The sequence below is a fragment of the Primulina eburnea genome, chromosome 7 (assembly GCF_022965805.1).
Source record: "Primulina eburnea isolate SZY01 chromosome 7, ASM2296580v1, whole genome shotgun sequence".
Lineage (NCBI taxonomy): Eukaryota > Viridiplantae > Streptophyta > Magnoliopsida > Lamiales > Gesneriaceae > Primulina > Primulina eburnea.
In genome coordinates this window covers 11,361,858-11,383,499 of record NC_133107.1, presented here as the reverse complement: position 1 = coordinate 11,383,499, position 21,642 = coordinate 11,361,858, and the positions used below count along the sequence as shown (strand labels likewise).

The 21,642-nt window shown below is 36.5% G+C and overlaps 2 protein-coding genes across 2 annotated transcripts; both read left to right on the top strand.

The window, feature by feature from the left end:
• The first annotated feature begins 313 nt into the window (after nt 1-313).
• On the top strand, nt 314-17,086 carry LOC140837230 (uncharacterized). The gene is made up of 9 exons (XM_073203309.1): nt 314-477; nt 1,517-1,691; nt 1,783-1,832; nt 3,237-3,306; nt 3,399-3,504; nt 7,095-7,161; nt 7,271-7,346; nt 16,269-16,567; nt 16,648-17,086. The coding sequence occupies exons 1-9, from the start codon at nt 451-453 to the stop codon at nt 16,744-16,746; spliced, it is 969 nt and encodes a 322-aa protein (XP_073059410.1). The 5' UTR covers nt 314-450; the 3' UTR covers nt 16,747-17,086.
• A 1,988-nt stretch (nt 17,087-19,074) lies between these two features.
• On the top strand, nt 19,075-21,217 carry LOC140837229 (putative glutamine amidotransferase GAT1_2.1). The gene is made up of 4 exons (XM_073203308.1): nt 19,075-19,265; nt 19,628-20,355; nt 20,454-20,663; nt 20,755-21,217. The coding sequence occupies exons 1-4, from the start codon at nt 19,178-19,180 to the stop codon at nt 21,010-21,012; spliced, it is 1,284 nt and encodes a 427-aa protein (XP_073059409.1). The 5' UTR covers nt 19,075-19,177; the 3' UTR covers nt 21,013-21,217.
• The last annotated feature ends 425 nt before the right edge of the window (nt 21,218-21,642 follow it).

Sequence of the window (21,642 nt, the reverse complement as noted above, 5' to 3'; positions counted from 1 at the left end):
TTGGATAAAAAAGTAATTTTATGTTTTTAAAATCCAAATCCCACCAAATCTTATCAAATTTGATGAGAATTGGATATACTTGTTGAAATCCCATGAAATCCTAAGCAAATTCGAATCTTTTTTTTTTTTTTTAACATCTTGCCAAACAGTAAAAATAGGATTTTGAAATCCAAATCCCATAAAATCCTCCTAAATCCTGGTTTCCAAACACACTGTTAGAGAATTAAATATGTTTAGGGGAGATTACTACTGTTCTTTTAAAAAGTAAGGTTCAAAATTTTAAAATTCGAATGTCAGAAGGCTATACTCGGCCCTAGCCCTGGTCCGTAAGTTCTTCTCTCTCTTCCTCCTCTTCGCTGCGTCCACTGTACATTGCGGCGGCGGCCGGTGGACCTCTAGCCCTCTCTCACTCCGATCAACCCAATCAATCTACGATTCGGCGCCGTGAACATGAAGCACCTGAGTAGACGATACACAGTACGTTCATTCTCGGGTTCCGCTTGAGTCACCTCTGGCTCTTTCTTACTCGATCTCTTTCTCGGGTTTCGCGCTCTCTATCTCTTTGTTATGCTTTTATTAAGTTTATTGAGTGATTATATGTTCTCTTGATCGGTTTTTCTTTGATATCATGTGACCTTTGTTCATTTCGAGATTAAGAGAAAATGAATGATTGGCTGTGACTATGTTTTCCGAGTTCATTGATAGTTAATGTGCAATTTGTGAAAATCTAGATGAAATGAATGATTGATAAAAGAATTTGATGAGTTTGTAGTCAGTGGGCACCACTTTATGTTTTCGTTCTTGGTTTGAATTACTGAATTATTACTGATTGTCATGTTTATTATGGTGTTACGTTTATTCTCATGTAAATAATCATGTAAGCAATTTAGAATTCAGTGTATTAAGCAATTTTGCTTTGAAAGACCCTAACGGTGATCCAAATGATACTCTGGGAGTAGAATAAAAGTGCAAGTTCATGTTACTATATTATAAGAAGTAAAAAGTCGAAAATATTGGGGAATAAGATACTTAAAAGTTAAATGTTATCTTATAAGAGAAATAGTTAGGTTTCAACAATTGTAAGCAATCAACTCTCATTGATCTTGAACAAGAATTTTTGATAAACCATTTTAGTTAAATTATCGAATGATTGAATATGGGTTTTAGACCTTACTAAGAAATTTGACTCATCTTACAATCGAGGTTGCAAGATAAGATTTTTCACGAACACATTCTAGAATTTTTATGAAGTTGACTTTCATACTAGAAGTTTTTCTTTTTCCCAAATATTCTTTCGCCTCTTCCGAAAGTTCTTGTGGCACATTCTTAATAAAGAATCTGCCACGATAATGATGAATATCTGATATAGTAGTTCAATAAAGGAGTAAGATTTGATTTTATTGAATGTAATTGTAACTTTCAAGTTCTAACTTTTGCTTTATCGATTAGAAGTGGCTTCATTATAATGAATGAAGGAAATCATGTCTTAGTTGGTATATTGCAATTTTTGTGCCAGAAAAACTGCTTAGAAATGACGACAACAAATGGGATACATGATTTGTCATCAGCAATGGAGCTTGATGCTTTTAGGCACCTATTTCCTCTACGTTTCCATGAACGCCACCTTCTCGAGTCTATAAGATCTGATGGCCGGCCTCTTGAAAGAGCTAGAGACACGACAGTTGTGCTTGGTTAGTGAATCAATGGTTCTTTTTGTTTTATTTTGCTGCCTCCCTTTGTCAAAAAGTCGAGCCATGCTCAAGCCAAACCTTCAAAATCTAGGAGCTGCTGCCTCTGCCGATGGATCAGCTATGGCGAAGATAGGTTGCACTGCGAGTTTTTCTTTTAACGTATTGTTGATTTGTCTCTCATAGATAATTTGTGTCATGATGCAAAGTTTCTTATAAAAAAAACTTTGTGTCGTGATGCAGGATAATTGAGCTGAGCATTTAATATTTGATTGATTTCTTAAGTCTTGATGCTCAAATAAAAGGAATTAGGAATTGAAGACTTTAATTCTGGTTTGAATGCTATAACAATTGGAAAAACTTTCTAGTAAAAGAAATGAATGCATTAAGTTACATGTTTGTTCTTGTTGAAATTGAAAAAAACAATTCTAATACAGTTCCATTTTTTTGTGAAATTTTGGAGTAATTGGGTATACAGCAAAATTGAAAGCCTAGGAGTATACGTGGCTTCTGAAGAATGGAACCTCCCAACATAATTCTGTAATATTGAAATCAAGTAGATCTCATATTCAATTCCAAGTGAAGTTTTTTACTAAACAATTTGGAAAAGCTTGGAATAAATGTTAAGAACAATCAGTGTTCTAAAACTCAGGCTAGGCGGCCGTCTAGGGGCCTCCTAGGCATTAGGCTTCGCGCAACCGCACCGAAAAGGTGCTAGGCGGCAAGGGCGCATAGGCAGGTCTAGGAGGGCCTAGGCTGTCCTAGGTTTTTAGAGTTTTTTGGGAAATTGTTTTTGGGCTTTTAAAATTTTAAAGCCCAATTAAACCAGAACAAGACATAAAAAAGAATTATAGATTCCTGCTTTTAATTTTTTGTGATTGAAAGCCAAATCAAAACCACGATTTGTTGTCTTGCGCTTGCCCTAACACACCACTTTCATATTCTTTGACTGCTTACTTCTGCATACAACACACATAAGAAAATCGAACCAGGCCCTAAATGTAATTTTTTTTCTTTATTTTGATTTTTCCTGCATTGCCTATGCCTGTTATCCTGATCCATAGTTCTTGCAGTGAGAAACACAAAATTTCTGCCCATTTCGTCTTTTTAGTTTCCCCCGCAAGCTACTCCCCTTTTCCCACTCTCCTTTGGCCGGATCCCTACACGGCTACACCCGCTTTAAGCAGAAGAAGCAGGAGGAATGAACCTGGTGTCAATTGGATTTTAACAAAGTTTGGGTTGAAATTTATTTTAAGAACTATTACAAGTGTCTTGATACCGTAGAATCTGTCTAGCGGCGCTTAGCGCTGGTCTGGCGCCCGACTAGCACCTGGAGAATTTTAGAACCTTGAGAATAATATATAAATCATATATTTACTGTTTTGGGTCAACCTAATGATAATCTTGTGTTCTCCAAGCTCATTTGCTTTATTTCCTTTTTAGACCAATAACATTTTGGTCTCAAATAACATGACGGGTGGACTTCTGTTTTGTCACAATCTTTTGTATCCCTTGTACTATCTAATTTAAGTTTCTTATCATTCACAGACCATGTTGGCTGCCATTAAGCTGGAGGTCATGACACCGAGCATGAATTCACCAGATGAGGGATGCATAGGTTGAAATTTGTTTGCGCTGTCGATAAAAATTCTCTCCCCATTGTGTTTCTTTTGGTGCAGTTTATCAATAATTTATTTATTTTTTCTTCAGCAATTGATTATCATATGCCCCCAATTTGTTCTCCTCTGGTTCGTCCTGGCAGGCCAGCAGAGTTAGCTCCAGTAATATCAAAGCAATTATCTGACAACATTTTGAGGCAAGATATATGTGACACTCTTGCTTCCGATGGCTTCAGGAAGATATTGTAACTTTAATTTATAATACATCTTACATTGAATATATACTGCATCAATACATCAAAATGACGAAAGCCTCTTCCTGTAAGACGATAATGAACATGAACTTAATAAAAGCAAGACATCTTCAGTATTTTTTCTCCTGAATTCTTATTGTCAAAGAGACTCCAGAGAGTAGCCGATTTTTTGCAAATCCCCTCTGCTAGAAGTTTAATGTGGGTTCTTTCCTATCGAATTTGTATTTTGTAGCTGCTGCGCAGCTTCTTATTTATGTAGGAGCTGAAATTTAAAGGGAAAACGCAACAAGCAAAACAATTGGCTCCTCTACCTTGGCCAGCATTTTTTCCCCTGATAAATCTTAGTTTTTCTTATATTCTATAACGATGCTATTGTTCAGCAGTTCTGAAGGTTGAGTTTGTTACATGTTCAATTAAGAATACTATAGTTGGAAATTCCATTGGTTAGGGAAAGACCACATGATTCACTTAGGATGTGTTTGGATATTATTAAAAAACAAAAAACTGAAGTGAGCCCTAGAGAGAATTTTTTGAAAATTGTCTCTCCTTTCGTTTGGAGGCAGCTTCCTCGTAACACATCTTCATCAACCAGTGTCATCATATTTCAGATCATCGCCGACCGCATCTCTTCCTCGGCCGACCGCATCTCTTCGCCAGCCGTCACCAGCCGTCATGGGCCTTTGTTGTCGGCTTTTTTCACCACTTCCTCGTATCTTTTTCCGCTGAAATCCCTTTCACTTTCACGCTAGTTGAAGAGCGAACCTTAGCCCTGGGACCAGATACTCATCTTTGTTAAAATAAACTTCACTTTCAAACCAAATGAAGCGCAAACTTTGGCCCTGCAGCCCACCCAGCTTCAGTTGAGAGAGTCTTAGTCTTGTGGACCTAAATATGCGAGACTAAGTTCACGAACTGTAAAGTGTCTAGCCCTGCTAATCCAACATATCGAACCTGACCCTGTGGATCAAGGTCTATAACGACCCAGGCATGAACAGGCGGGAGTATTGTTGGTCAGAACCATTGTTTGGAGGTGGACAAGTTAAGATTCTTAAAAGACTCTGTCCAAAAGAGGCTACCGAATTTTAAAGAGGGACTATCAATTCAGTGCAAAAGGATGAGGCGGAAGTGGCCCAGTGTTCAAAGAGTGGGGCGAAAAGTAGGAAGGAGGTGAAAAAGTTTGAGATTGTTTATAGCAGAAGGAAATCAAACAAAAAAAGAGGATGGGTCAATCTACAAGATGATGGAATTTTAAAGGAGGTTATTTGGAGGTCGGAAGAAGAGAGGCTAGATGGTGGGGACTATGGACGACGGAAGATCAAGTAATTGAGGAAGTGATTGGAGGTGAATCCTAAATGGGGTGTGGTTCTAGTTATTTGGAGTCATTTTTCAGCCAGTTCGGACGTGTCGGCACCATTTTCTTTGAGGTCGGAGGACATATGTGGCTTGTTTGCATCATCTCCAGGCAAGGTATGTACTTCCATTAAATCTTCCCACTTTGATCATTCTTCTTTTTCCTTCATTCCGTTGTCGGTCTAGTCGGGGGGTGAGTTGGGAAGTGGGGGTTTTGGGGAGGGGTGGAAGCCATTATTGGGTGAAAATTCGGGTTTATCTGGGAATAAATTAATAGGGCCTGAGCTGAGGAGAAGCAGGTTATGGGGGATGAGGGAAGCAATATTGAGAAAGGATCGTGTCAAACGGGTTGTACAATGATTGAATGAAGACTTGTTCTTGGAATATTAAGGGCGGAGGCTTAGCTACACGAAGGAGAATCATTCGAGCCGTTTTACGCAAGCAAAGGCCATGCATAGTTGTTCTCCAAAGAAGATAAAAGAGAGGTGGTGGACAGAAGATTTATTGCTTGAGTATGGAAATCACAGTTTGTAGAATGAGTTACCTTACCTGCAATCGGTCGGTCAGGGGGGATATTGGTTATGTGGGATCCAAGAGTGGTTTCGGTGAAGGATTGTTTGATTGGGGAATTTTCGGTATCAGTTTGTGTTGAGAATGACATTAATAACAACTGATGGTTTACAGCCGTATACAACCCGTGCAAACCACGAGCGAGATAGAATTTTTGGGATGAATTGGCCGGATTGAGAGTTGTGTGGAGAAAGATGGAGTTTAGGAGAGATTTTAATTTTGTGAGATCGCTAAGCGAAAAATGAAAGGCCGGATTGAGAGTTGTGTGGAGGAAGATGGAGTTTAGGAGAGATTATAATTTTGTGAGATCGCTAAGAGAAAAAATGAAAGGTATGACACAAACAACAAGTATGTTTTGTTTTGTTTTGACTCATTGATACATGAATTGGAGTTGTGTGATCCACCGTTATTGAATGGGAAAATCACTAGGTCAAATTTGGGGGACTTACCCATTTGTTGCAGATTAGACATATTCTTATTCATGGGAGGATGGGTGGAAATATACACATTTTTTAGACAGAGTTTTAATAAGAATTACTTCGGATCACTATCCAGTTATCCTGGATAAGGAAAAGTCTAAATGGGGGGCATCTCTTTTTAGATTTGAGAATATGTGGCAGAAGCACAAGAGTTTCAAACCATCATTTTTATCGTGGTGGAATAATGCAGAATTTCAAGGATGGGAGGGGTACAAATTTATGAGAAAACTCAAAGCTATTAAATTTGATTTTCGAAGATTGAATGATGAGGTTTTCGGGGTGGTGGAGGTGAGGGAGGCTAAAATAAGAGAAAATTAGAAGGTTGGATGAGTTGGAAAGTGAGGGGTGAGGATATGAGGAGATAGCAACCGTAAGGAAGGAAGCAAAATGGGTGTTAGAAGAAATGGCGTGTCGAAGAAATCAGATGAACAATCAAAAAGCGAAGGTCAATGGGTTAAGGAAGGGGTTCACGATACAAAGTTATTTCATTCTCTCTTGAATCAATGGAAGAGTAAGGCTACTATCAATAAATTGGAAAGGGATGACGGGTGGGGTCAGTTACCGTTGATGAGGATCAAATAATATCAATCATAGTTAAATTTTTCGATGCGTTGTACCGTAAAACAGAGACGAGAAGATGGGGTATTGAAGGAGTAGACTGGTGCCCCATTGATAGTGATTTCAGTCTAGAACTTGAGGAACCATTCTTAGAAGATGAGGTCCAGAAGGATTTATTGAGAGATTGAACTCTTGTGTATTATTGATAGGACAAGGGTCTTGTCTAGTATTTTGTCGTGAGTGGATTTTTAGTCCGCTTATTGTAATTAAAAGCAATTAAGTGTTTAATAAGATATCGTTTCGTATCTAAAAAAATCCATCGGTTAGAGATACATCATTTTCTGCTCTCCGTATCAGAATTGACTGTTGCAATATTTCTATTGAGAATAATTCATGTGCAGAGAGATCTTGGCAAATCTCTTGGTGGAATACTTTATTTTTGTTCTTCTGTATGGTTAAAAGAATGGATGATATTCATTTTGCCTGATTGTTAGGAACCACAATAAATTTTACGTCAAATATTCAACCGTATGCAAAATAACTTTCTGAGTTCACTTAATACTTGCAATTATACTGTTCTGGCATGTTTGATTTGAAAGAATTATGTTTGGTCAAAGGTAAAGCTGCTTGGATGGCCTACCTGGTAATGTATTTCAATATGGCACATTCTGTCACACCCAAGCGGGAAAGTATCTTTTAGTTTTCATTTTAAGTTTACTCTTATTTCACCCTACAGAGAATGCCTTTTGCAGGATGTATACTGCTTGGATGCAGATGGTGCTCTCTTTGATGCTGCTCTACTTTCTGCAGTGGCGGCTCTCTTGCATTGTGTGTCTGCGATGGCTCCTTATTTTTCTATTCACTATAGTGTCTATTATCAATATGATGTTTTCTTAGTTTCGCTTAGCCAAATGCCTGAACATTTCTCTCTTTCAAATAATGTGTAATACCACTAGACAAGGCCTTTTTTTTTTTTTACTGTTAACTTTATATTTTTGCCTGATTCTCGTCTCCCTAGGAAAGTTTTATGACTGGATCAATTTTTATGATTAGATTGTGTGAGGACCCGGACGCTAATCATCTTCTTAATCACCGTTGGGATTTAATTATCTGTTTTGATAAACAGGGTCTAACATTTTTCTTTTTAAATTATAACTGCGGAAGGTAATGGAATCTAAATACTATACATGTCTGTATATAAAAATACAAATTCAGTATTAAAATACAATAATGTACAACATTCTAATCTAAGGTTTACTACTAAAGTTCTAGTAGTAAAATCCAATCTACTGTAAGTCCGGAATCACCACGCTAAACTCGTCTTCTCTCATCATCTTCTCGACCCTGATCCAGCTCCACCTGTTGTCATGCACACATACAAAACACGACAACAGCTGGATAACTCCGGTGAGAATAAATCCCAGTATAAAACATGGTAAGCATGTATATAAACAAACTAATTCATAAAACATGCGATCATGTATAAACCAATATATTTCATAATCTATGAAATAAATCAAATAAGCATGCAACTCAAATCAGATAAACATGCATATAAACAATCTAAATCATAAAAACATGCTAGCATAACTGAAAGCAATAACGATGGGTCCCATGATCTAGGAGTCACATCCATATAAGCATGCAGTCCTAATCAAATCATGTCTAGACTTGACTCGATCTATAACTCTAGGGATCCCGTTGTGAATAAGACGTCACTGGTTGTCACCTACCCTCCCAATCGAGGTGCTGTACGTCTTATTCCTAGACTTCGGTCTGATCTGTATCCACATCTACAATAAGAGAGGTGATCTTCTCCTAAGCTGTGATATCACCGAACGTCTAGCAGTCTGGCTGATCTCCAAACTGTCCTATCTTAAATGCATGAATACAATCAGTAAACAAAGCATAATCATATAGAACATAAACAAGAATATAGTATGTGATTTATTGGGCAACTCAAGTAGTGATCTCAATTGAGTTGTTTCTTCCCGAGTATCACATGAATTATACCTTTGTCGTCTCCGTCTAGGCGAAGACAAAGTCTCGAAGTCCAGTCTGTCCATATCAAATCTGAAATGACAATATCAAATACACTGTATCAATGTGTAACTCAATTCACAATCTGTTCTGATCAATACTCAACTCAGTACAAAATCTGATCAATATCTGAACAAAATACAATCTGATTCATATCAACAATATCACGATATAATCGAAATCATTTCTGAATCTAATCAATCTGAATCAGCTCATGTTTCAACGGTACAACAATACAGTCTTGATAAACCCGTCGATGTCAACATCACAAATATCATATCAGAACTCGTAATCAATACCATATTATCATTCTTCTAATTCCAGCAGATCAATATCTAGCAAATGCAACTCAAGATATGCTGAGATTCATAACATAGGCATACGGTATGATTTCTTCGATCTGACTTCACATATATACGGAATAATCTATCCAGAACACATAAAAATAATCATCTCTCTATTCTTCAATCAAGAACAATACAAATCTAGTGTTTAATCTCAATCAATATCTTCTGAAAATCATAACAATTGTATAAACAGTCTGTTCTTAAATCTGACGTCGATTATACAATACCTACTGTAGCAGAAACACCATATCTGAATCATATTCAATTCTGACAACACCATATTTCAAAATACTGCAAAACGTAATGAAACTTACGTCCTTGTGTAGCTCGTGTCACGAGGAACACGATAATGCGTTCGGATTTGAATTCTGATAGACGGATCCTTCGTAAATCAAATTCTAAACTTAAGAAAGAAGATTCTCTCCCCAAGCTATCGGTTCTTTATGAAGAATGAATGAGGAACAAGTGTTATGTGTGTATATATATCTTGCATGAAAACCAAAACGTGGCTTCATTCTTCAAGCAACACGTATGACCGCGGGTGCGGTCGTGCAAGGAGCGCGGGTGCGCTCATGCTTCGGCACTTTCTTCATTTTCTGAATTTTGACGACCGCGGGTGCGCTATGCACAAGACCGCGGGTGCGGTGTCTTCACCGCGGGTGCGCTCTGGCTAGCACCGCGGGTGCGGTGATACTTCGGAATTTCTTGCCAACTTACTGTCCATGCACTGCGGGTGCGGTCTTGGTTGCACCGCGGGTGCGATGATGCTTCGGTCTCACCTTCGAAATTTCCATTTTTAATGACCGCGGGTGCACTCCTGTTCTGGGCGCGGGTGCGGTCTTTCAAACCCTATTTTCTCATATCTTTTCTTCCCTCCTTGCATGTCATGCATTCTCATGTCTTCCGAGTCTCTTGTTAATGACGATTAATAATCTTGGTTATCGATTCTGAAATTCTTGGGCCTTACATTTCTCCCCCTCTTAGATCTGAGTTCGTTCCCGAACTCATGACAATTCAATCAAATATAGTAGAAGAAATATATATAACAGAGTTTAACATCCAAACTCGTTTTACTAACCTCATTCTGAGGTATTTTTCTTTGATCAAGCTCTGATTCTGGTCTGGAATCAGAAGTCAAGAATTATAATATCCTAATCCTTCTTCAACTCGTTCTAGTCAAATCAATCTCGCATTACCGGCTATACAACATCCGTATATGCCAATCTGCAATCTATAACAAAACAATACTATTTGTAGTTGTTATCCCATCTGTTTATCCCAATCTAGAACACAATCAATCGTCATCTTCCAATACCAATCGTCATCATCCAACATTGGTTTCTTAAATCTATCCATTCTGAACTATCTTGATAGCTATTGTCATACAGTAAGTTACACAATGACAATAATCTGTATCAACTAGTACTAACATCCAGTACTAAAGCTCTACAATTATCTGTCAATATCAGGTAATATACTCTGACTATCTATCAATCTGTAATAAATCTGCACAAGAGAGCTTATGATATAATCTATCACAAGTACAACTCCGTCAAAATCACAATCTGATATCATCTAATTCTTGCATTCTCGTCAATCTGACTATTTCTTTGACATTGATCTATGTCATCTGGTTCTGTTTGTACATAATCTGGTACAAACTGATAGATATAGATTGAATAATCTGTCAATCATAATCATATTATATCATAATCTAAAGAAAATGGTGGTAATTTCATTACGAAAGCCATAGAAATGTACTCCCATTTCTATTCAGAAATATACAAATTCTGTAATAATCTTCTGATTTCTATCTTTCTGGCTTCTTCTGTTAGCAATTCAGACTTATCAGTACCCTTTCTGCCAATATTTCTGTACAAATTCTGTTACAACTGATCTAATCTGTTTATATCACGACTGTCTGTTCGAATATCATACATTCTCAACTATCTGCATGAAAACTGAATCCATAACTGTTCGGTTCTGACGTTATCTGTGAATTCAGATTCGAACCATTCTGTATAAACAATCAGTTAATAAAATAAAATAAAGAAGAAATACCTAACTGGTATTCGGCTCTGACTATCAATATCAAAATCTGTAACCAATTCTGAAACATCTGATATCATAAAATAATCAATCTGATACAACACCAAATCACATATCTGTTAATCTGATTAATGTTCTGTTCTGAGTAGCAAAATACAATTCTGAACCCTCTGATTTCTGAACTGATGTACACTCAACTGGTTACAATAAACTGTATCAACAATGATTCACAATAACAGTAATATTACACAGATTCAGAATAGAAAGAACCTACACAGATCTAGTGAGTTTAAGAAAACTCATAAAATAACAAAATCAAGCAACTGTAAATTCTGGCTATCTGACCAATCCTCATACTGCCCATATCAACTGCTATATCTTATATGCAAATAACATATGCTCCCAACAATATAAGATATCGCACAAATACTGATGTAGAACAATAACAATACTCAACAGATATATAACAATGAGAGAATAAAATAATCAGAATAAGATAATCTGCAGATAATAAATTTCTGACATTCTGGAATTCCTGATCTTTCTGTCTTAACTATCTAAATCAATCGATCTTATGATACTGCATATTCTGAATAAACACTGTATCCATAACTGCATACTGGATTCATACCTGACCCATTTCTGTATACAATGATCATAGTTCTCTGAATATTTAACACGGTCTTCGAATATTCAATATAATCAATCAAATGCTGCAATATATCAATAAATCATAGATATACCAAGCATAATTTTCAGAATACCTCTGAACATAAAATCTATCAATTTAGAAACAGAACGGAAATATCTTCCAAAGAAATACTCAATCAACTGGATTTCTCAGCTAATGTTCTTTTATCTGTCAATTATATCAATTCTGTCAGTCATTCTGTACTATGTTCTAATATACCAGCAATACTCGGTATTGATTCAATTCTGAAATCTACTTTTCTGATATCAAACACATCTGAAATCTTATCTAGGCAAACACCAGTCAACTATTATATTACTAGCAACTCTGTCACTGCTAGACTCAATTTCAATGGATCTATTGAATACATAAGGATACCATCTGTTCCTTTTTGCAATAATCGAGTCATAAACAGTATAATGATCTAAGGAATTCTGGATCTAGAATCCTTACCGGAAAATCACCGTTTATCAGCCAGATCTGGTCTGAATCTTACCGTTTCTGGCACACATTCTACGATATTTCTGTACTTGTTTAGCATATACATGTCAATAATGCAATCAGAATCATATAACACAAGTACCTCACAATCTAGTTCAATCTCATTCTTATCTAACCGTAGTATATCATATGTCACAGACATTTCTGATATCAACATATTCCTCAACAACCAAGGAATCAATACTACAGTATACACAGATCCAACAGATATAACATATCTCCATGCTACTCAATCACAGATACTCATAAATAATGCATTAGTACATATCAATACCTATGCATATAATCATACAAGAAATAGTACCTGTTGTGAATTCTGAGTCTGTTCTTCAGTCATTACCACTAATGACCCTGCTCTTTAAAATCTTCGAGAACTCTTCTGGGGACAAACCTTAGCAAAGTGTCCCGTTTGCTTACAAACATTACATTTACCAAGCACTCCATGACATTGTTCTGTGGAATGTCGCCCTCCACACGTCCTACAATACACTCCGGTATAGCTCGGACTAGGACTGCTAGAACTAGAGGAATCACTTCCTAACTTCTTGAACTGTTTCTTTTGAATCTTTAATGGTTCTTTCTTCCTATCACTGCTGCTGCCAATCTCAACTCTAGAAGGCAGTTGCTGTGGATTTGATGTTGGAAAATCATACGAGACTCCCTGTTGTCCTATCAGAACCGTTTCTGCTCTTTTGGCCCTGTTCAAGGTCTCGGCAAAACTACTCGATTGCTTCACATTCACCAATGTACGTATTTCTGGATTTAATCCCTGAATGAACTGATTAGATATAGCATGATCATTTCTAGCTATAAGAGGGGCAAAACGTAACAAGGTGAAGAATTGTGCCAAATACTCATCGATACTCATCTGTCCTTGTCTTAGGTTCGTGAACTCTGCACTTCTGTCCTCTCTATATGATACGGGGAAAAATCTTTGATAGAACTCAACCTTGAAAATCTTCCATGTAATTACTGAACGACTCTGCTCTAAAGCTCCTTTGGTGAGTAACCACCATTTTCTGGCAGCTTCGTGCAACTGGTTCTCAATAAGCCTAATTCTACACTCATCTGTGAAACTCAGGAATTCAAATAACATTTTCATTTCTTCAAGCCACTTCTCACAATCTGCTGACGTCTCATTTCCCTTCAGAGCCGGCGGCTGAAACGACTGGAACCTCTGTAACTGCGTTTCCATCTGAATCTCTGACACGTCTATCTGAGGTTCTGACCTACATGTCTGATCATATGAAGTACTGCCTCTTTCTGGAATTCTTCTGGGCGGTACATCTGATTACCAAAAACATTAGTAACCCAATACTACAATCTGTGCCCATCTTTCCCTGATCATCTTACTGCTGATCAAGAATCCGATCTGATTCATACTTAAGAATACATAATACCAATTCCAATCACATAATTAGGTAAACATGTATCTTAAAGCATTAACACATAGTCTCATGCTAGCACATAATGTCAATCAACATTAAATCAATCTCATGCTAGCACATAATGTCAATCAACATTAAATCAATCTCATGCTAGCACACACATGCAAGGAAAGAAAATTCATCTACCCCTATCAGTTCTGACTATCTCAATCTAAAGGATCTATCAGTTCTGACTATCTCAATCTAAAGGATCTATCGCTAAAGGACCCTTCAGTTCTGGAGCCTAAAGCTCTGATACCACCTGTTGTGAGGACCCGGACGCTAATCATCTTCTTAATCACCGTTGGGATTTAATTATCTGTTGTGATAAACAAGGTCTAAAATTTTTCTTTTTAAATTATAACTGCGGAAGGTAATGGAATCTAAATACTATACATGTCTGTATATAAAAATACAAATTCAGTATTAAAATACAATAATGTACAACATTCTAATCTAAGGTTCACTACTAAAGTTCTAGTAGTAAAATCCAATCTACTGTAAGTCCGGAATCACCACGCTAAACTCGTCTTCTCTCATCATCTTCTCGACCCTGATCCAGCCCCACCTGTTGTCATGCACACATACAAAACACGACAACAGCCGGATAACTCCGGTGAGAATAAATCCCAGTATAAAACATGGTAAGCATGTATATAAACAAACTAATTCATAAAACATGCGATCATGTATAAACCAATATATTTCATAATCTATGAAATAAATCAAATAAGCATGCAACTCAAATCAGATAAACATGCATATAAACAATCTAAATCATAAAAACATGCTAGCATAACTGAAAGCAATAACGATGGGTCCCATGATCTAGGAGTCACATCCATATAAGCATGCAGTCCTAATCAAATCATGTCTAGACTTGACTCGATCTATAACTCTAGGGATCCCGTTGTGAATAAGACGCCACTGGCTGTCCCCTACCCTCCCAATTGAGGTGTTGTACGTCTTATTCCTAGACTTCGGTCTGATCTGTATCCACATCTACAATAGGAGAGATGATCTTCTCCTAAGCTGTGATATCACCGAACGTCTAGCAGTCTGGCTGATCTCCAAACTGTCTATCTTAAATGCATGAATACAATCAGTAAACAAAGCATAATCATATAGAACATAAACAAGAATATAGTATGTGATTTATTGGGCAACTCAAGTAGTGATCTCAATTGAGTTGTTTCTTCCCGAGTATCACATGAATTATACCTTTGTCGTCTCCGTCTGGCGAAGACGAAGTCTCGAAGTCCAGTCTGTCCATATCAAATCTGAAATGACAATATCAAATACACTGTATCAATGTGTAACTCAATTCACAATCTGTTCTGATCAATACTCAACTCAGTACAAAATCTGATCAATATCTGAACAAAATACAATCTGATTCATATCAACAATATCACGATATAATCGAAATCATTTCTGAATCTAATCAATCTGAATCAGCTCATGTTTCAACGGTACAACAATACAGTCTTGATAAACCCGTCGATGTCAACATCACAAATATCATATCAGAACTCGTAATCAATACCATATTATCATTCTTCTAATTCCAGCAGATCAATATCTATCAAATGCAACTCAAGATATGCTGAGATTCATAACATAGGCATACGGTATGATTTCTTCGATCTGACTTCACATATATACGGGATAATCTATCCAGAACACATAAAAATAATCATCTCTCTATTCTTCAATCAAGAACAATACAAATCTAGTGTTTAATCTCAATCAATATCTTCTGAAAATCATAACAATTGTATAAACAGTCTGTTCTTAAATCTGACGTCGATTATACAATACCTACTGTAGCAGAAACACCATATCTGAATCATATTCAATTCTGACAACACCATATTTCAAAATACTGCAAAACGTAATGAAACTTACGTCCTTGTGTAGCTCGTGTCACGAGGAACACGATACTGCGTTCGGATTTGAATTCTGATAGACGGATCCTTCGTAAATCAAATTCTAAACTTAAGAAAGAAGATTCTCTCCCCAAGCTATCGGTTCTTTCTGAATGAATGAGGAACAAGTGTTATGTGTATATATATATCTTGCATGAAAACCAAAACGTGGCTTCATTCTTCAAGCAACACGTATGACCGCGGGTGCGGTCGTGCAAGGAGCGCGGGTGCGCTCATGCTTCGGCACTATCTTCATTTTCTGAATTTTGACGACCGCGGGTGCGCTATGGACAAGACCGCGGGTGCGGTGTCTTCACCGCGGGTGCGCTCTGGCTAGCACCGCGGGTGCGGTGATGCTTCGGAATTTCTTGCCAACTTACTGTCCATGCACCGCGGGTGCGGTCTTGGTTGCACCGCGGGTGCGATGATGCTTCGGCCTCACCTTCGAAATTTCCATTTTTAATGACCGCGGGTGCACTCCTGTTCTGGGCGCGGGTGCGGTCTTTCAAACTCTATTTTCTCATATCTTTTCTTCCCTCCTTGCATGTCATGCATTCTCATGTCTTCCGAGTCTCTTGTTAATGACGATTAATAATCTTGGTTATCGATTCTGAAATTCTTGGGCCTTACAGATTGAATGAAATTGTACAAGATAAACCTGAGCCATTGTCTGCAACCTCTATTCTTACATTACATCTGAATATTTACTTTGCTCTGATGCCAACCATCATACAACTTGATGAGACAACACCCTCAATTCTTTGCAGTGCAAATTCCGGCGGTCGCTCTCAATGATAATGGGAGAGTAGTTGTTGTCTCGGAGGAAAATGTTGGATCAAGGAGTGAAAAAGAGCCTATCAACAAAGAGAAGCGAAAGCTGCACCTGAGTACTTCAATATTTTCATTGACCTGCATAATTCACAAGAACTACATTCTGGCCGACCCATCATCTGAAGAAGAGTCCGTCATGGAAACATATCTAACCGTGGTACTGGATTCATCATTTCATCTTGTGTCTCTCAATAAACCAGGTGGACCAGGACTTGCTAACGAATCAGCCATCCAAGTACATTTCACCTTTGTTAACTTTTCCCCCCTTTTCTTTTTTATTTTTTGTTGGGAACACTTAATATTGCTTACCTACAGGATTGCATAAGCTTAACAAGACAAAGAGTGAAAGAACTGCAAAAGATCTTGAATGAAGCAGTTTCTGATATGGAAGTGGACCAAGAAAGAAACCATTGATGGTCAATCAACTGGTAGCCATCATTGCTCTCCTTGGGTTGTCTTGGATGATTCTATACTAACTCCCTGTTCTATTCTTCATCATTGGAACCCATGCATGTGGGGACCTTGTATTTTTAAATCATTCGACGGCTATGACATCAGGTGGGCATTCCATCTCCTGGTTGTCTCTGTCATTTCAAATAGATAGTTGCACGAATTTTAGATTTGACTTTCCAAAATTCAATTTTAGTAGAAAACAATTAAAATGTATTGTGGTTATGAAATACCATGTTTACAAGACAAATTACTATTTAGATAAGATTAAGAGTTCGTTCCTATTATCGATATCAGAACCAAATATTTGTTCGGTTCCCGTTGATAACAAGAAGTGCAACTATTGATATAGGATAGTTGAAATCAATAAATTTTCTAGTCGGGAAAGCAACTAAAGTGTGATGAAATGGTTGTATGATTTAAAAGATTGAAAGTTGCATAGTTTTTATTAGTTATAATTTTTTTGTAAAACGATAACCGTTTGATCTAACGTATTATTTGATTATTCATAAGAACATTTAGAGTTAGTTCATAACTTGTGTACAATATTTGAAAAATCTCGAAAAAATTTGTGGATTTTATTCAATCTTGGAAAAAAAAGCGGAGTTTTAGTTTAATGGGCAGTAAAAGTTCCAGACTCGTAAGAATAATCAAATTCATCATTTTTATTCCAAATTTTTCTAAAACATAAAATATTCTCAAATTAAAGACTAGAATTTTTCATGATATTATTTTATTTTTTCAGGTCAGAGGTATTAAATGATTACACTCTTGAGTTCTATTGAATATGGATGGATACAAGGATTGAAATTATAGCAATACACGTATTTGATAATGCCATCTTCATTTAATTATCATCACATATAAATCACAATACCATTTGTCCACCATTAATTAAATTTTTTGATGTACGGATGATGTTGTCCATAATCAAGTATAAAAATATAAGAACTCAAAAATAAATAAAATTATCCAAAGTTATCATAATGCATGAAGAGCAAAAACATTGTATGGATACGTTCATCCAAATCAGCACACACAAAGTTTGACTACAAAAACTCTAGTGATAATGTTTTATGAGTGAATTTTGTGAGATGGATTTCCGACCCATTTTAACTAATAAAAAAATATTAATTTTTATGTTAAAAATACTATTTTTCATATTATCAAGTAGTTTCGTCTCATAAATATATGTGAGACTCTGTCATAAGACTAACTCAAGTTTGACTTCCCAACCAGCCAAAGATGATCCTAACAAGAACTTCCTCCTTTATTGCATAATATACGCGGCAGGCAGACTTTGCTTGCATTATCTTCAAAGCCCACCTTCAGCATTAGAATGAAATATTTTTAAGAGGAAAAACACATGCAATTGGTTAAAATTTAGTATTAATACAATAATTGAGAATTCGGGTAAAACAACAGTAAGTACGTTTGTGTGTGTGTATATATATATATATATGTACACACACACAAACGTACTTACTGTTGTTATATCGTACTAAAATCTGTTTGATTAGAAGATGATAAGTTTGTTGGGATCTATATGAGACAGTTTTATGAATCTTTATTAATGAGATAAGTCAATTCGATCCATATTTATAATGAAAAATAATACTGTTAGCATAAAAATTAATTTTTTTCATGAGTCATATCGGGTTGAAGATCTATTTCACAAAATTGATTCGCGAAATAGTCTTACATGAATTTTTTGTGAAGTTTGTGTAAGCCAACTTATATGCCCAATTTTATTTTGTTCCCTCTCTTTTTAAATTTACTTATGTATTTTTTTTTAAAAAAGTAAAATTTTAAATTTTGATCCTCAATATTTCGTACTGATATAACCTGATTCATTTATTAGAAAAGCATATCTTTTCTTATTGAGTAAGATAATACGTGGTTTTCCATGTTCCTACCATAAGAATATAAGACTATAATTAATTATCATCGAGTAGTAATTGAAATGTATATACCTAACAACTTACATACAAACAAATTAAATAAGAGTAAGTCTCTTGTGAGACGGTCTCACGAATCTTTATCTGTGAGACGGGTCTATCCTACCGATATTCACAATAAAAAATAATACTCTTAGCGTAATAAATAATTTTTTTTCATGACTCAAATAAGAGATCTGTCTCACAAAATACGACCCGTGAGACCGTCTCACACAAGTTTTTGTCATTAAATAAATGTGAATTTCTTTGAAGAACACTATAAATTATGTTTAAGATAATATTGTATACTATAAAAAAATTGTCTAAACAACTACTCTATATAAATATAGGTGGCTTTAAGATGAGCTGCTGCACAAAATTTGGATCAAAGTTTGACCTCTTCAAAGTTCTTGTTACTTCTTTATTTCTCCTCCTTGAAAAAAGTTTGTTTATCCATAATGGCTCCAGATCTTTCAGTGATCCTCCCTAGGGTTCTTATCGTTTCTCGACGAACGGTTCGCAAGAATAAATTCGTAGATTTTGTGGGTACGTACTTCATTTTGTTTCGTGTCATATTTATTTCCTTGCGATTATTAGTATATATAAATTTCCTACAACTATTTAACTACAAGTTATGATAAAAATAAAATTCGTAGACGTTTTGTAGCTTTTCAGAATGTTTTTTTCATGCAAGAAGATGAAAGTTTTAGATGAATTTTTTGTATGTCCACGTATATCGAAACCTATTTTTGAGGGAAATTATAGTAATTTTAAAGAATTTATGTAGGCCAAAATAATACTTCGAAATTGTTCTACATTATGAAATTTTTCTTGTATAATCTGAGTTTTTTTTTAATACAGTGTAATTTAGTATTGAATGAAGAATATTATTGTGTGTTGATAATCAGGTGAGTACCATTTAGATCTGATAGTGAGTTACGGGGCGGCACCGGTGATCGTGCCGCGGGTCAATGGAGTTCACATGCTGCTAGACAGCTTCGAACCAATCCATGGTGTACTCCTATGTGAAGGAGAAGACATTGATCCGTCCCACTACGATGCTGAATTAACGGGTTTCTCCCACGAGGAACTCGAGGAAATCAAGCAACTACACGCGAGCGACACGGCCATTGATCGCGAGAAGGATTCAATCGAGCTAAGACTGGCAAAGCTCTGTCTAGAAAGAAACATACCCTACTTAGGCATATGCCGAGGTTCGCAGGTTCTGAACGTGGCATGTGGAGGCACCCTTTATCAAGATATAGAAAGAGAGCTCTCGAAAAAGGGTGAAAAAGATCGGGTTGTTCACATGAACTACGAAGATTATGACGGGCACAGACACGTAGTGAAAGTTGTGGAGAACACGCCGTTGCATAGATGGTTTAAGGAGTCGTTAGACGTCGAGAAAATGGAGGTATCGGTTAATAGTTATCATCATCAGGGGGTGAAGAGATTGGCTCAAAGATTTGTGCCAATGGCCTTTTCACCAGATGGTTTGATTGAAGGCTTTTATGATCCTGATACATATAACCCTCACGAGGGGAAGTTCATCATGGGCCTTCAGTTTCATCCCGAGCGGATGCGAAATCAAGAAACCGAAGCTTTTGATTATCCTGGATGTGCTGCTGCATACCAAGTAGAATTTTCTAACCTTTTTTTTTTTATTTTATCACACATGATTCTAATTTTAGAGGATATTTCATTAATTTTCATCAAGGAAACTCTGTTTTCTAGGAGTTTGTTAGAGCTGTGGTGGCTTATCAGAAGAAACTAAGCGACTCGACTAATGTGGCAAATGACATGAAATTTGATCAAGAAATTGAGAAGAAAAGGAAGAAGATCGTTCGTAGTTTCTCGATTGCGAGAAACATGTATACCGCAGGAAATGGGAAGATTGATTCAAATCAAGATTCTGAACTTGAAGAAGGAGCTCAGTTTCTTGAGGTCTATCTATCAATCTATCTATCTGTGAATATATGATATTTCATCACTATATATGTCTAGATTTTAAAAATTGAAAATCTGTTGATATTAGGCTAACACTGCATTGAGTCTGCAGCAAGAAAACAGACTCAAGCAGATGGGGGCAACGGTGAGGAACTCGAGAGTTTACATAAACAGATTGAAGATGAGCGACGAAAGGGAGAAGAACACGAGGGCCATGATAGCGAAAATGTCGATCGAGCAACTATCGGACATGGCCTCGTTTTACCGTAGGATGGGGCAGGCGTGCTCGGAACTATTGGAGTGTAAAGTTAAAGAAATGATGATGCAAGAAGTGTCTCAGCTGTGATTTGTATATAACTAGTTTCTGTTGATGTTTTCTCTGTGGTTTTACTGCCAAAGTCAGAAGTAAATTCCATATTAAGTGGCTTATTTTAGCAGTAATTTTTTTTTTTCCAATTTAGATAAATTTAAAAAAAATGTTTAGTTTACATGACGTTGATTGTAATATAGATAGACACGTGATTCTAAAATCGAAGTAACTTTGAGTTCCACTTCAATGCCAACTACATCCTCAGGTTCATGAAGCTGTCACAAGTAGGAAACTCGTGATTATCCAACAACATGGCAGTGGAAAAAAATTCGAAATATGATATTTTACTCCGACGCTTTAGTCAAAAATTGTAAGATTATGGAAAGTTGCGAAGATTTGAATATACGAGTGAAAGAAGAAAAATTAACTTTGATTTATCTACAAAATTTTCATAGTTGTGCAAGGGTTCTTACTTTTCACTTGGTATTCTACCACCTTGCCCTGCAGTACTCCAAATTGGATGTGACTGGCAGGGACTTGTGAAGATTCACCTTGATCTATACGGATATGCTTATGGTTAGGATAGCTTACATATTCAAGCTTTCGTGTAATTTGGACCTTTGGTCATGGACCTCGGAGCTCAGGAGCTCTAACATGACTATTTGA